This window comes from Octopus sinensis, linkage group LG4 (assembly GCF_006345805.1).
Source record: "Octopus sinensis linkage group LG4, ASM634580v1, whole genome shotgun sequence".
Classification (NCBI taxonomy): Eukaryota; Metazoa; Mollusca; class Cephalopoda; order Octopoda; family Octopodidae; genus Octopus; species Octopus sinensis.
This window is the reverse complement of record NC_043000.1, coordinates 95,369,403-95,384,086: the sequence shown is the minus strand read 5'-3', so window position 1 is coordinate 95,384,086 and position 14,684 is coordinate 95,369,403. Positions and strand designations below refer to the sequence as shown.

General features: G+C 35.7%; 1 protein-coding gene across 1 annotated transcript in view; it reads right to left on the bottom strand.

The window, feature by feature from the left end:
- Positions 1-434: 434 nt before the first annotated feature.
- Positions 435-14,684, bottom strand: part of LOC115210533 (FMRFamide receptor-like) — a 320,554-nt gene continuing 306,304 nt past the window's right edge. The window contains exon 2 of the mRNA XM_029779135.2: positions 435-1,895. Coding sequence (XP_029634995.1) covers positions 746-1,870 — 1,125 coding nt within the window. The 5' untranslated portion in view covers positions 1,871-1,895 and the 3' untranslated portion in view covers positions 435-745. The remainder of the gene's footprint in view (positions 1,896-14,684) is intronic.

Below are 14,684 nucleotides of genomic sequence, written 5' to 3'. Positions count from 1 at the left end.
GAAATGAGTGCGTGTGTATATAGATATACTGTATATACATATATATATACATATATACATACATATATATATATATATATATATATATATATATGTATGTATATATGTATATATATATGTATATACAGTATATCTATATACACACGCACTCATGCACACACACATGCATATATACATATATATATATATATGTATATATGCATGCAAATTTATCTACTTATAATCGCTCCACCTCTCTCTCTCTCTCTATATATATATATATATATATATACATATATATACATATATATATGTGCGTGTATGTATCTATACTTGTATACACATACGTAGATATCTACACACACACACACACACACACACACACACACATATATATATATATACACATCCTTTTGTTTTTTTAATGAGTTGTAAACCAAAGGCTGTGGCCATGTTGGGGTACCGCCAGTATTTTACATACAACCATACAAACACACACACACATATGTACATATGTTATACAGTTTTAAGAGACTCATCCAGTAGAAAAGCCAAAAGTAATAAGATATTTTGTACAACTACGCATATTTCAGAAAAATATATAAATATTGAAAAACACAAAAGAAAATATGTTATTTTAAACCAGTTACTATGCTAAAGAGATAAACACATGTTGTTCAAAGAATGTAATTATTACAAAATGTTAAAACGTAGTGAGATGGAATGGTAGAAGAATCTAGAGCAAATGTTTTATTGCTTTAGTTTGTCAAACTGACGTACTTTCCATTTCATGATGTCCTTGTATGTGATAAAGTTTTGTTGTATTGTCACGTATATGAGAAACTAAAGTGGTTGATTCTGGTCGAAACTGATACCGGACTGTCGAGCGACGAAATCTACTACAAAATAACTTGCTGAAAACTCGCCTGAATTTTTTGCCAAAGAGACAATAGAGAACAAAATTACAGGCTGAGTTGAAAACTACCATCAAGTTACTGATCGTGGTGAACTTTATGTAAGCGGCACTGCAGTTTTGTTGATTGTTCTTAAGTACCGTCCAGAGGATGTTGTCAGCAATTGATGGAAGCTGGCAGACTAGAAATACTACAACAACGGATATTAGCATGATTGTCATGTTGTTTTCCTTCACCGCTGAAGAGCTCATTTGCATTCGAGACTTGCGCGATGTGCGAATAGCATTAATTAAACAAGTATTAAGATAGGTGAGTAATGTAAAAGGCATCAAAAACATCACAAGGAGATTTAGGTAAATGAAATAGACTTCTTTGTAGATTTTGTTCTTGCCAAGTTCTGTGGTACTATAAGTTGGTCGTGTGTGGTTGTATTGAGAATTCCATTCAGTTTTCGTTTCGAATTCAAACATTCGAGGTATATTATACATAATTGAGCCTAAAAGAATACACAAGACCGCTTTCTTGGATCTGTTCATCGTGCATATATTAGCTGCCTGTAAGGGTCTACAAACGGCTACGTAACGTTCCACTGTGAATCCGACTGTTGTGTAGATTGTACCTGTTTGTGCAATGAGAGCGATGGGGTAAGCTATCGGCTGGAGGTAGCTGTACATGAACGAATATGTATCATTGAAGGCCTCGTTGGTGTTTATAGTTGGTATGGCGAAATTAATGATCATTGAAAGAAGTACGACGTTATCATATACGGCCAGTGAAATGAGGTATATGGCTGTGGAGGAGCGCATCCGAGGTTGAGTAAGTACTGCGATGGCGAAGATATTCAGTAAGATGCCAGTGATTGCAATAATATTAGAGCCGATACCCCAGGTGTAAAACTGAAATGGACCTAAGTCTTTGTTAAGGTCTAAGCAATGCTCCTCAAATGAAGTATTTTCGTTCTCTTGGGAGATATTCATGTTAAGTTTCCTGTATTTACATCACCTGCAATAGAGAGAAAAAGCCTTCTTAAAATTTAATGAATTCAATGGGCATGATAGTATCGTGGTAGATATAACTATGTAAGAAATTAATTGGCTATTAATTTCCTACTGAAGCATTATGCTATAAGCTGTAAGCATGTAACCAGGTTCGAACGATGTTCATGCTTATTGTAGACAGACTAGCATAATTCATGTAACATAAAACATTGATTTGTTAGTTTGTTTTCCAATAAACTGGAATTATGACAAGAAAATCTTTCGTCTCGTTAACAATGCAAGTGATTATTCTGGTGATCATATACAAGTTTTCAATTTATTCCTGTTAAACCAGGCATTAAATCCGTGTCTATATCAAAATAGCTATAGGATATTCAAATAGAAATTACATTTCTGTACGAACAAAGAGGACGGAGAGCTATGCTAATTAAATGTTAAACAATGCTAAGGTGATATTAAGTTGTCAATAATGATTCTGGAAAGTAACCCTTTTAAAGCGTATTGATCATGTTCAAGTAGTGAAGTAAAAATGGTTTGAAATAATAATAATAATAATAATAATATAATAATAATAATAATAATAATAATAATAATAATGATAATAATAATAATTATAATGGTCTCAAATTTTGGCGCAAGGCCAGCAATTTCGGGGGCGGGGATAAGTCGATTACATCGATCCCAGTGTTCAACTGGTACTTATGTTATCCATCTTGAAAGGATGAAAGGTAAAGTGGACCTCGGTGGAATTTGAACTCAGAACGTATGGACGGACGAAATGTCGCTAAGCATTTTGTCCGGTGTGCTAACGATTGTACAAGTTCGTATCCTTACAACAACAACAACAACAACAATAATAATAATAGGCTTGACAAAGAAGAAATGAGCCTCAGTAAAAGCCAACATAGTAAAAGCTGAAAGAGAAGGACTGATTCTCGCTGCACAAGACCAATGCCTGACTACGAACAACTATAAAAGCTAAATAATGAAAACAAGCCCTAATACCAATTGCAGAATGTGCAACAAACACAATGACACAGCTGACCACATCATCTATGGCTGTCCAGTCCATGCCAAATCTTAATATATATATAGACAAGACCGGGTAAGTATTTATATCCACTGGACAATATGCCAACACTAAAAGATAAAGACTGACAATAAATGGTATAAATATGTTCCAAACAACATACAAGACAACGACTAGGCCATAATTGCCTGGGATATACCTTTTCAAACTGACAAAGAAATAAAAGCTAATCGCTCAGACATAATAATCAAGGATTGAAAAAAATTCTACTTACTTGTAGTCCTTTCTGACCAAAATTTTGTCCAAAAGGAAGTGGAGAAATTGTCAAAGGACAAAGACCTCGAAATTACAGTATTTAAGATATGGGGCATGAAGGTGAAAGCAATACTAGTAATAATTGGAGAAATTGTGCATGATAAAATACATATGAACAAAAGCGTAGAAGCTATACCTGGATCCTATACTCTATTGAAAAATAGCCCTGCTAGGAACAGCCCACGTCTTACGCAATTCAATAATAAAACTTGAACAAAACAATCAACAAAAACAAGACATTCTATACAGCAAATATCCAATGAAATAAACTACCACCAGCAGGCTATATACCCAACGCATTACACAAGAGAAACACGAATACAACAAAATACTGCACCACACCTCATATAGGAAGAAACTGACGCAATATAATACCGGGAAGAGTTTGCACACTCCCAACAACAAAAAAGAATACAAAGCTGCACACACCCCAGCAACATGGAGGTGTAGCAGGTGATGCAGTAGAAAATTGCCTGAAACTACCAAATGTTGAACAGTGATAATGATAATAATAATAATGATAGTATATAAGAACAATTTTAACCCCACCCAGGATATACAGTAGTAGTAGTAGTAGTAGTAGTAGTAGTAGTAGTAGTAGTAGTAATAATAATAATAATAATAATATAATAATAATAATAATAATAATAATAATAATAATTGTAGATAACAAAAGACTGAAACACAACGGTAATCTTCCTATTGACGAGTTTATATGCTTTGTAAGATGCATAAAAATTTCAGAGAAAACCTACTTTAGCACTAGCTGTAATATTTTGTCCCAGACACACACACACACACACACACACACACACACACACACACACACACACACACACACACACACACAAACACTCTCACACGCACACACACACAGGTCGTTATATCACTATACTGACAAGACAAACAGCTGTGGTTGTATATCGCTGGTCACAGTGCACTTTCTCATATAGCTTTTCGAATGATGCTATCCTCCTGGCTAGACGGACAAGCCAACATTCCTCTTGGATAGAATAACAGTCCGTGGCAGGTTTACCCATCGACAGTTGCGTGAAATTGAGCAAAGTGAAATGAAAGCGCGTTTTGCTCGGGCTGGAATTGAAAACCAGACGCACCACCGGTCCGGGAAGTGAAGTCAATATTTTGCGTTCATGAGTGAAACATCCTAACCACTAAGCCACGTGTCTAGTGGTTAGGCTGTCGCGCGCTCATACGCATGAACACACACACATATACACGCGTTGCACGCGCTTGAATATGCCTGTAGGCTTTTATAGTATTTGATTATTTGCGAATATGCTTTTACATACTGATTATTTGGTTATCGTGTGACAAAACATTTAATATGATATAACCAAAAATTTATTACAATCAAGTAAATATTCTAAGTACCTTAATTAAACACCACAAGTCGTTGTTATCATCCACTCAAACATTTTTGCCACTCACGGCCATATTAATTGTTTACATAAGCTTTCTCTCAGTAGTTTTATGCTAACCACAAAGCAAGGTAAATAATGGAGAAAGGATAAAAGTTAAAACTGGTTACAACATTTTCAATAACCTTACTTACTGAACATCGTGGCAACATTATATCTATTTTGAGTTAATATATATGTGTTAAACATGAAAATACATTCATTAACAGATTTAGTTCTAGTGATTTGAAATATGTTATGGCGGTCCTAAATTACTACATTTCAAAGTAGTACCTGAACTGTAGCACTGTCTCAAGTTAGGACTCAAGGGCCGGTTACTCGGTTTTCATGGCCCAGAACGTCAGTCCATCGCAGGATTACTCATTTACAGCTGGTTTGACTAGAGTAAAGTGAAACTAAAACCACGATCTTGTGATCATGAGTACAACATTCTAACAACTAGGTCACGCCTATTCACAACTTAACTGCAGTGTTATTAATTAGTTTTCTACATTCTCATTTGTGTCATTTCACTTAGGTTGTTCATTATATCTTTTTGTCGGATCGAGGCGGTTGATGTCTTTCACTCGCAAAGTTTTCTCCCCATTTCTCAGAATGTGATAAAATCTAAACGGAAGGTGTAATCTGTAGCAACATAGCACAGCAATATCTAACGTGGAGGTATATCTAAGCGATTGTCCGTTTTAACATCAGTAACTGACATTTAAATGCCCTTAGGAAGTTACTCTGTTGCATGCATTCAAATAGGTTTTCAGTTCTCGATATCCTCATACACCGCTTCCTACTGCAGCAAGACATGTATTTATTTATCTTCTTATTTACTTAAGCCCTTTGCTCCAATATTTTCGACTCTATTTTCGGTTTATCTTTTCTGCTTCTCTCCAGTTGAAATCCCCGCTTTTTCAATTCTGCCTCAGTATTCCTCCTCATGAGTTTCCCTGGGTGAAGGCTTTCCTCTCCCACGTCTTGTTGCTTTTGAATTGTCATCGATGCCTCAGTAACTTTGCTTATTTTTTTCTAGGTTGGGGTGTTGGTCCTACGCAAACCCGTTTACATCCTTGGGAAGAACGGGCCATATTGCTTTGACCGCTACCCTTTGACCTGTCAAATAAGTGAGGCTTTATTAGAAGCTTATGTTCCACTGGCAGAGCTCTCAAGGTCATCGACACACACAAGCCACCAAAGCGCGACTAGGACTAGACCTCCCCTGTACCCCTCCTGCTCCCCTGCCTCCCCTGCCTCCCCTGCCTCCCCTCCTCCCCTGCCTCCCCTGCCTCCCCTGCCTCTCCTGCCTCCCCTGCCTCCCCTCCACCCCTGCCTCCCCACCACACATTCTGCGTTTGTCGCCATCGTTAGTGTTGTGAATTCTGCACTTCTTATACTTGGTTTTTAACGCCTATTCCTGAGCTGCGGATATGAGAGCTTCTGTCTCTATTTTCAGGTCACTCCTCCTCACCCACAGCCACTAACGATGTGTCATACCGTCTCACTCCTCTCACCACACATCGTCTTCTGTATCTGTCTTGGCGTTCACATCTCTTGCAAACTGACTGTACATCTCTTTTTCTTTCCATGCTTTTTCTTTTTTGTTCTATTATTATTATTATTATTATTATATGAAACATCACAGCTTATTTTGCAAAATTCTTCTTCTTCTTCTTATTATTATTATTATTAAGGCGGCGAGCTGGCGGAATCGTTTGCACGCCAGGAGAAATGCTTACTTTCCCCTTACATTGCCACGTGTAGTTTCTATTTTCTTTTTGTAACATATTTCTATTATCTGTATATATATATATATATATATATATATATATGTGAAGTATATTTGCCATCTAAATATGGCTAACCACTAAGGGTGGATGTTACTGTAGCTTGTAGCCCCAGGAGAACATCTTCTCCAGCTGGCTATTGGCACACTTTCTGTGCCCTATCGGTATTTGCAAAGGGAGGTCATCCTTCCCTCGTCAACCTAAGTGATACGCACGGACTGCAGTTTCTGGGTATTGACCCGTCATCAGCGCACGACAATCACCGGTTTTCGATGGAAGGGTCCCAATGCAAATATATATATCCTTTTTCCAGTGACTTTTCGTCACTGATCTTGAAAAAGTGTAAACAAGCAATAATAAATCTTGGACTACAAGCTACAGTAACATCCACCCTTAGTGGTTAGCCATATTTAGATGGCAAATATACTTCCCATTGTCGTGCAGTTACTGTCAATACCTCGTTCAGAGATTTATTATTGCTATATATATATATATATATATATATATATATATATATATATATATATATTATATATATATATTATATATATCAATAATTATCAAGGAGTAGTTAACAAACTGATAACAAACTACAGATTTTTTTCTGTAGTAGTTTACTTGGAGACACACGAGGATGGGCAGGGGAGGGTAATTGAACCTCGTTCATGTTTTGAATTCGGCGGTACTATCACTGAATATTATCTGTCTGATACCGTTAGGTGGAGAGATATGTTCAATCATTCCAGTACCTTCGAATTTAATATTTCAATATTTAATTATTGATGGGGTCCTATGCTGATGAGGAAAACGGTTGGTAAAGTATAATCCTATATTCTTTATTCCAATCTAATTCCGAAACGCGCGTCCATAGGTGACCAGATATTGATTGATTTTCGTTACTTTCCTCTCTGCTTATGTTTTCAAGTATTTTGGTTTTTTCTGGGAGTCCCTTTTTAAAGTAGAAGAAATAGCTAACGTTTTTTGGCTGAGGTTTCTAAACTTCGGTATGTGGTAAAGCAAATATTTTCTGAACCCTAATTATTAGTATATATATATATATATATATATATATATATATATATATATATATATATATATATATATATATATGTATAAAAAATATATATATAAAAAATACAAAATGGGACAAGAACGCAAAACACTCAAATAGACGACGCAAAAAACGGACGGGTCATTCGAAGCCTCTAATCTTCAGTCAAGAACCGGATCATCCTCGCAATTTCGGCTGATCAATCTTGAGATCGCTCCGATCCGGCCAGCTCCAAGGAAAAACTAAGCTACAAGCATTAGATTTCTTGTAAAACGGATCGAATGTATACGAAACAAGGATAGAAAAACGGACGATGCCACACGAATGTAAATACAAAAAAAAAAACAATAATAGTAATAACAGGACAAAAACAGCGGGTGTCTTACGACTTTAGACAGTTCAACTTAGCTTAGCTGGCGTATTTGGAAAAAATGCCGACGAAGAAATCGATGTTGTCGTGGCGGTGGTCAGAAGCCGAAAGGCTAGTTGACCGGCGGTCACGTGAGAGGAGAAGAGAGAGAAAAAAAGAGGCAAAGGAATCAAAGAGAGAGAGAGAGAGAGAAAAAGAGGGACAAAGTCACCAAAGGGGGATGGAGAAGAGAGAGAAAGAAGGAATTAAAGAGGGGAGAAGAAAGAGAGCGTGCCAAGGATTGGCTTGACGACAGAATCAGTGAGGTGCAAAGTGAGAAAGACAGAGAAATGTGAGAGAGTGGGGAAAGAGGAGACCAAAGAATCAGAGGCGAGAAAAGAGAAAGACAGAGACTAGTGAAGTATAGAGAAAGTGTGTGTAGAAGTCGTACAGTAGTGGAATGCTTACATACATAAGAGAACAAGATATACGTTACGCCGCAATAATATATGTATAATATATGTATATATATATATGTATATATATATATATATATATATATATATATATATATATATATATATATATATATGTATTGTGTGTGTATTTATTTATGTGTGTGTGTTTGTGTCTGTTTTGTTTATCCCCCACAAATCGTTGCTTGACAACCGAAATTGGTGTGTTTGCGTCCTTGTAACTTAGCTGTTCAGCAGAAGACTGATAGAATAAGCACCAGGCTTACAGGGAATAAGTTCAGGGGTCAATTTCTTCGACTAAAGAGTGCTGCTTCAGCATGCCCACCGTCAAATGACTGAAACAAGTAAAATAATGAAAGAATGCGAGTAAAACTTTTCGTTCCAATAAACCAAGAGTGTTGTCTGAATATGTACGATGTATTTCAAGGCTAAATAGTAATTCTGTTTAAATTTGCGTAACTGAGATATTTTGGCTGGATTATATATTAATCGGTTTTACACTTCTTTCTATATTCTGTAACTGTCGCAATATACTTTTCTATTATAGGCACAAGTCCTAAAATTTTATCGACCACAAAAGGATGAAAGGCAAAGACGACCTCGGCGGAATTTGAACTCAGAACGTAGCGACAGACGAAATACCTATTTCTTTACTACCCGCAAGGGGCTAAACGCAGAAGGAAAAAACAAGGACAGACAAACGGATTAAGTCGATTACATCGACCCCAGTGCGTAACTGGTACTTATTTAATCAGCCCCGAAAGGATGAAAGGCAAAGTCGATCTCGGCGGAATTTGAACTCAGAACATAGCGGCAGACGAAATACTGCTAAGCATTTCGCCTGGCGTGCTAACGCTTCTGCCAGCTCGCCGCATTTTACTGTCACAATATAGAAACATTTCTCATGGTACCAGCACACAATGTTCAGATGCTTACATTTTTATATTTTCCGTGAAATTTTCACGGCTCCAGCTTGTATTCATGAAGATGCTGACAGACTTGTTACTTTGCAATTAATGTCAGATCGTTACTGTGATTATTATGTCTACATTCTTTCATGTCTTTAATAAGTAACCGTTTAAAATCGTTATACCGAGTGGATATTTCAGATATTTCAAAGTAGTTTTTAATCTGTGGTTTGGTATATTTGTATGTATGTATGTATGTATGTATGTATGTATGTATGTATGTATGTATGTATGTATGTATGCACGCATGTATGTATATATAGATGCATTTATACTTACGTACTTACATGGGCACACAAGCACATATATACAGAATGGGATATAAGTCACGAAGTTTTAATCAAAAATATTTATTTCTTTATTGCCCACAGGGGCTATACATAGAGGGGACATACAAGGACAGAGAAAGGGATTAAGTCGATTACATCTACTCCAATTGACCCTGAAAGGATGAAAGGCAAAGTCGACCTCGACGGAATTTGATCTCAGAACGTAACAGCAGCCGAAATACCTATTTCTTTACTACCCCTAAGGGGCTAAACACAGAGAGGACAAACAAGGACAGACAAACGGATTAAGTCGATTACATCGACTCCAATGCGTAACCGGTACTTATTTAATCGACCCTGAAAGGATGAAAGGCAAAGTCGACCTCGGTGGAATTTGATCTCAGAACGTAACGGCAGCCGAAATACCGCTAAGTATTTCGCCCGGAGTGCTAACGATTCTGCCTGCTCGCCGCCCCTTAATAAAAGATATTATCTACACTTGGCACGTTTCTAAATAAACATACGTACTGAATTCTCCTCATGACTTTTGACCCACCTCTGTATATATATATATATATGTGTGTGTGTGTGTGTGTGTGTGGTGTGTGTGTGTGTGTGTGTGCGTGTGCGCGCGCGTGTATGTGTGCGTTTGTATGTACGTGCGTTCGTGCGCGCACACGTGTATGTGTGTGATAGGAATAGAATTTTACTTATGTGTTATAATCATAATTTTCAATGAAAATTACAGCCAATAATAATTTTTAATTTCAGCACTAGGCTAGCAATTTTAAGCGGGGGATGTTAGCCGATACTACCGACCTGCATTTCACTTTACTCCGAAACAATGGAAAGCAAAGTTGACCTCGGCGATTTTGAACCAAGAGCATAAAGAGCCGCAAGCAATGCCGCACGGCTTTTTCCTCGATGCTCTAATGGTTTTGCCAACTCTCTGCTTCTTAAAATGAATAAATTTTATTACGTGTCCTACAATTTTCTTCTCTAGATTTTATGTCACCTCGAAATAAGTAATTTATTATGTATCGTACTTATCCACGGAATTTTCTTTTTAAAGTTTTATTGCTTTCACGTCTATATACTTCCAAGAAGAAATCCTTCGTTATTGTAATTCATAATAAATGGGAAATGTTCAAATTTTCCACATAGCATTCTCGACAGACTTTTTTAAAATAGCAACAATGGCATTAACAAGTGATTGCAATGTAAAATCATCGAGACCATTGTTTTCAATGGTTTTTCAAAATTGGTAACTAAAGCTATCAAAAATTATTTTGAAAATCCAATTTTTCATATCGTAATAATGGAGAAACAATGAGATCGTGACATTAATACATTTTTCTGAAGTGAAACTGTTTGTAATCATGACATATATTGCCGAGAGCTTCTACTCCATGTCTTCTGGCCAATATTGTATTAAATTGATTTTATACGGTGACAAAGGCTATTGAAACGAAGCCAGTATAATACTGACACATTAGAAGTTATTTTATTGGTGTTAGATGGCCGTTTCCTAACACAGAACTTCGAAGAACAATACTAAAGATAATAATGTCAGGGTTTGGTATTGTAATTCCTGCCCCAATCCAAATTTGAACAGCCATATCTTTGTGTAATTTATTATGTAGTGATATATATATATAATTAGAGTCTTACTGGTCATATTACAAGTGTCTTGGGCATAAACACACACACACACACGCACACATTTTTATAAATAGTGACACGTGGCTTGGTGAGTTGCAATCATAATCATGAGATTCTGGTTTCGATTACTGGCATTAACGATGCGTTGTGTTCTTGAGCAAAACACTTCATTTCCCGTTGCTCCGGTCCACCCAGCTGGCAATAAAGATTAATCCTGTAATAAACTGGTATCCTGTCCAGGGAGAAATATATACGCATCAGAATCTGGGAAAACAGCCTTCCGACCCGTAGGCTCAGAAGGACTTTATATATATATATATATATATATATATATATATATATATATATTTTTTTTTTTTTTGTACTTGTTTCAGTCATTTGACTGCGGCCATGCTGGAGCACCGCCTTTAGAGTGGTGAAAGAGTACAGCAGGATCACCACCTCCTGCCGGAGCCTCGTGGAGCTTTTAGGTGTTTTTTTCGCTCAATAAACACACACAACGCCCGGTCTGGGAATCGAAACCGCGATCCTCCGACCGCAAGTCCGCTGCCCTAACCACTAGGCCATTGCGCCTCCATTATATATATATATAATATATATATATATATATATATATATATATATTATATATATATATATATATATATATATATATATATATATTATATATATATATATATATATATAATATATATATTATATATATATTAATATATATATATATTATATATATATATATATATATATATATATATATATATATATATATAAAATAAGCAACAAGAATGAATCCGGTAATTTAGTACAATTGTTTCATACTACAACATTTTATTAAAAGCTGTAATTATTACAGCAGATTTAAGATGCCGAGTAATCTTCAGCTAATTTTATATAGGTTTTCCAATAATATAAAGTTTATATTATTGGAAACTTTCTATTATTGGAAAACCTATATAAAATTAGCTGAAGATTGCTCGGCATCTTAATCTGCTGTAATATTTACAGCTTTTAATAAAATGTTGTAGTATGAAATAATTGTACTAAATTACCGGATTCATTCTTGTTGCTTTTTTTTATTATAATCACCCCGCATATTTTTATGGATAACACCATAAAACATTCTGGTGCATCTAAATTAAGTGCATATTCATTTGAATCTAAATTGTTGCTGAACTTATATATATATCTATGATATATCTATATATAATATATATATATATATATATATATATATATTATATATATATATATATATAATATATATTATATATTATATATATATATATATATTATATATATATATATTCAAAGTGTTTGAAAGAGTGTTAAGATCAAGGATAGCTGACTTCCTGGAGACCCACAAACTCCTAAATGCAAATCAGCATGGCTTTCGCTGTGGCAGGGACTGTCTAACACAGCTCTTACACCACATTGAAGATGTACTCAAAGCCTTGGGAACAGGTTCGAACTCTGATGTCATATATTTTGACTTCAGTAAAGCGTTCGACAGGGTAGACCATAATATCCTATTCTCAAAATTGGCAAATGTTGGAATCCGCGGAAAAGTTCTACACTGGATCAAGTATTTCCTGGCGAATAGAACACAACATGTTGTAGTTGATGGAGTTCACTCAAGCCCAGCAAAAGTCACCAGCGGTGTCCCCCAGGGGACTGTCTTGGGTCTGCTACTCTTCATAATCTACATAAACGACCTTTCCAGTGTCGTACATTACTGTAAAGTGAAAATATTTGCTGATGACACTAAGCTCCAGCAAATCGTCAATGAAGAAGCAGACCGAACTCAACTCCAGTCTGATCTATATGCTGTGAGTCAATGGGCAGACAGAAACAAAATGCAACTGAACGATGGAAAATTTGAGCTGATGCATTTTGGAAGAAATTCCTTACTAAAACAGCTATACTCTCTTCCTTCAGGGGAATCGCCCACAGCCTCTAACAATATCAGAGACCTGGGTGTAATTGTTGATGACGATCTCAGTTGGAGTGCACACATCAACAAGAAGGTCGATATAGCTCGTAGGATGAGTTCCTGTATCTTAAGAACTTTCCGGTCCAGAGAACAAGGTGTCATCATACCACTTTTCTCTTTTGTACGGCCACACCTCGAATACTGCTGCCCACTGTGGTCTCCCCATACAAGACAAAACATCTCGAGGATTGAATCACCCCAGAGAGCACTTACTAAACGAATTGAAGGCATGGCTCTACTCTCATGGGTCTACTCTCTCCAGCATCGCCGTGAGCGGTACATTATTTGTACGATGTGGAGAATATACCGCCAACTTTGCCCAAACGACCTGAACATTAGCTTCAAGGTTCATCCAAGACTGGGACCACGGGCCATACGTCCCCTGCCCAATTCATGATCACAGCATACATGTACACTACAACATAATTTCTTTTCCTCAACAGGCCCTGCCCTATTTAACATTGTCCCGAAAGAGATCAAAGAGGAACAGGATCCCATCAACTTTAAACGGAGTCTGGATAGATTCCTTCAAGAAATACCAGATAAGCCACCCATAATTGGATACAACTCACCCAACAAAAACTCACTACTTGAATGGACCATAAACAAAATTTGACTTAAATAGGATTCAAATAATCCTATCAAGTGGTGTTATTAAGTTAGACATGGCCTGGACCAATCATTGGTCGAAACATATCTAAGTTTATCTATATATTATATCTATATATAAACATATCTAAGTTTATATATATATCTATATATATATATATATATATATATATAAATTAATAGTTATCGCCATACTTATATGGCAGTCTTATAAATATAAGACTAAAGCTGTCGCTGATTAGCTCCAAGAGGCCACCGCTTCAAGCTAGCTATTTGACACCACACCTGCGTCCATTATAAACCTTCGAACAGGGGAGGTCAGCTGCTTCATCCTGCGGCTGACCTCCCCTGTTCGAAGGTTTATAATAGACGCAGGTTGTGTGTCAAATAGCTAGCTTGAGGCGGTGGCCTCTTGGAGCTAATCAGCGACAGCTTTAGTCTTATATTTATAAGACTGCCATATAAGTATGGCGATAACTATTAATTTCCCGTAGTAACGTGCCGTAATCTCCTTTAGAGAGACTTAGTAATTTTAATATTTCTATTATATATATATATATATATATATATATGTATATATATTATATATATATATATATAATATATAATTATATATTATATATATATATTATCTATCTATCTATATTATATATATATATATATATATATATATTAATATATATATATATGTATATATATATGTATATATATATGTATATATATATATATATATATATAGATTAGATAGATACATATATAATATATATATATATATATATATATATATATATATATATATATATATAATAGAAATATTAAAATTACTATATATATATATATATATATATTATATATAATATATA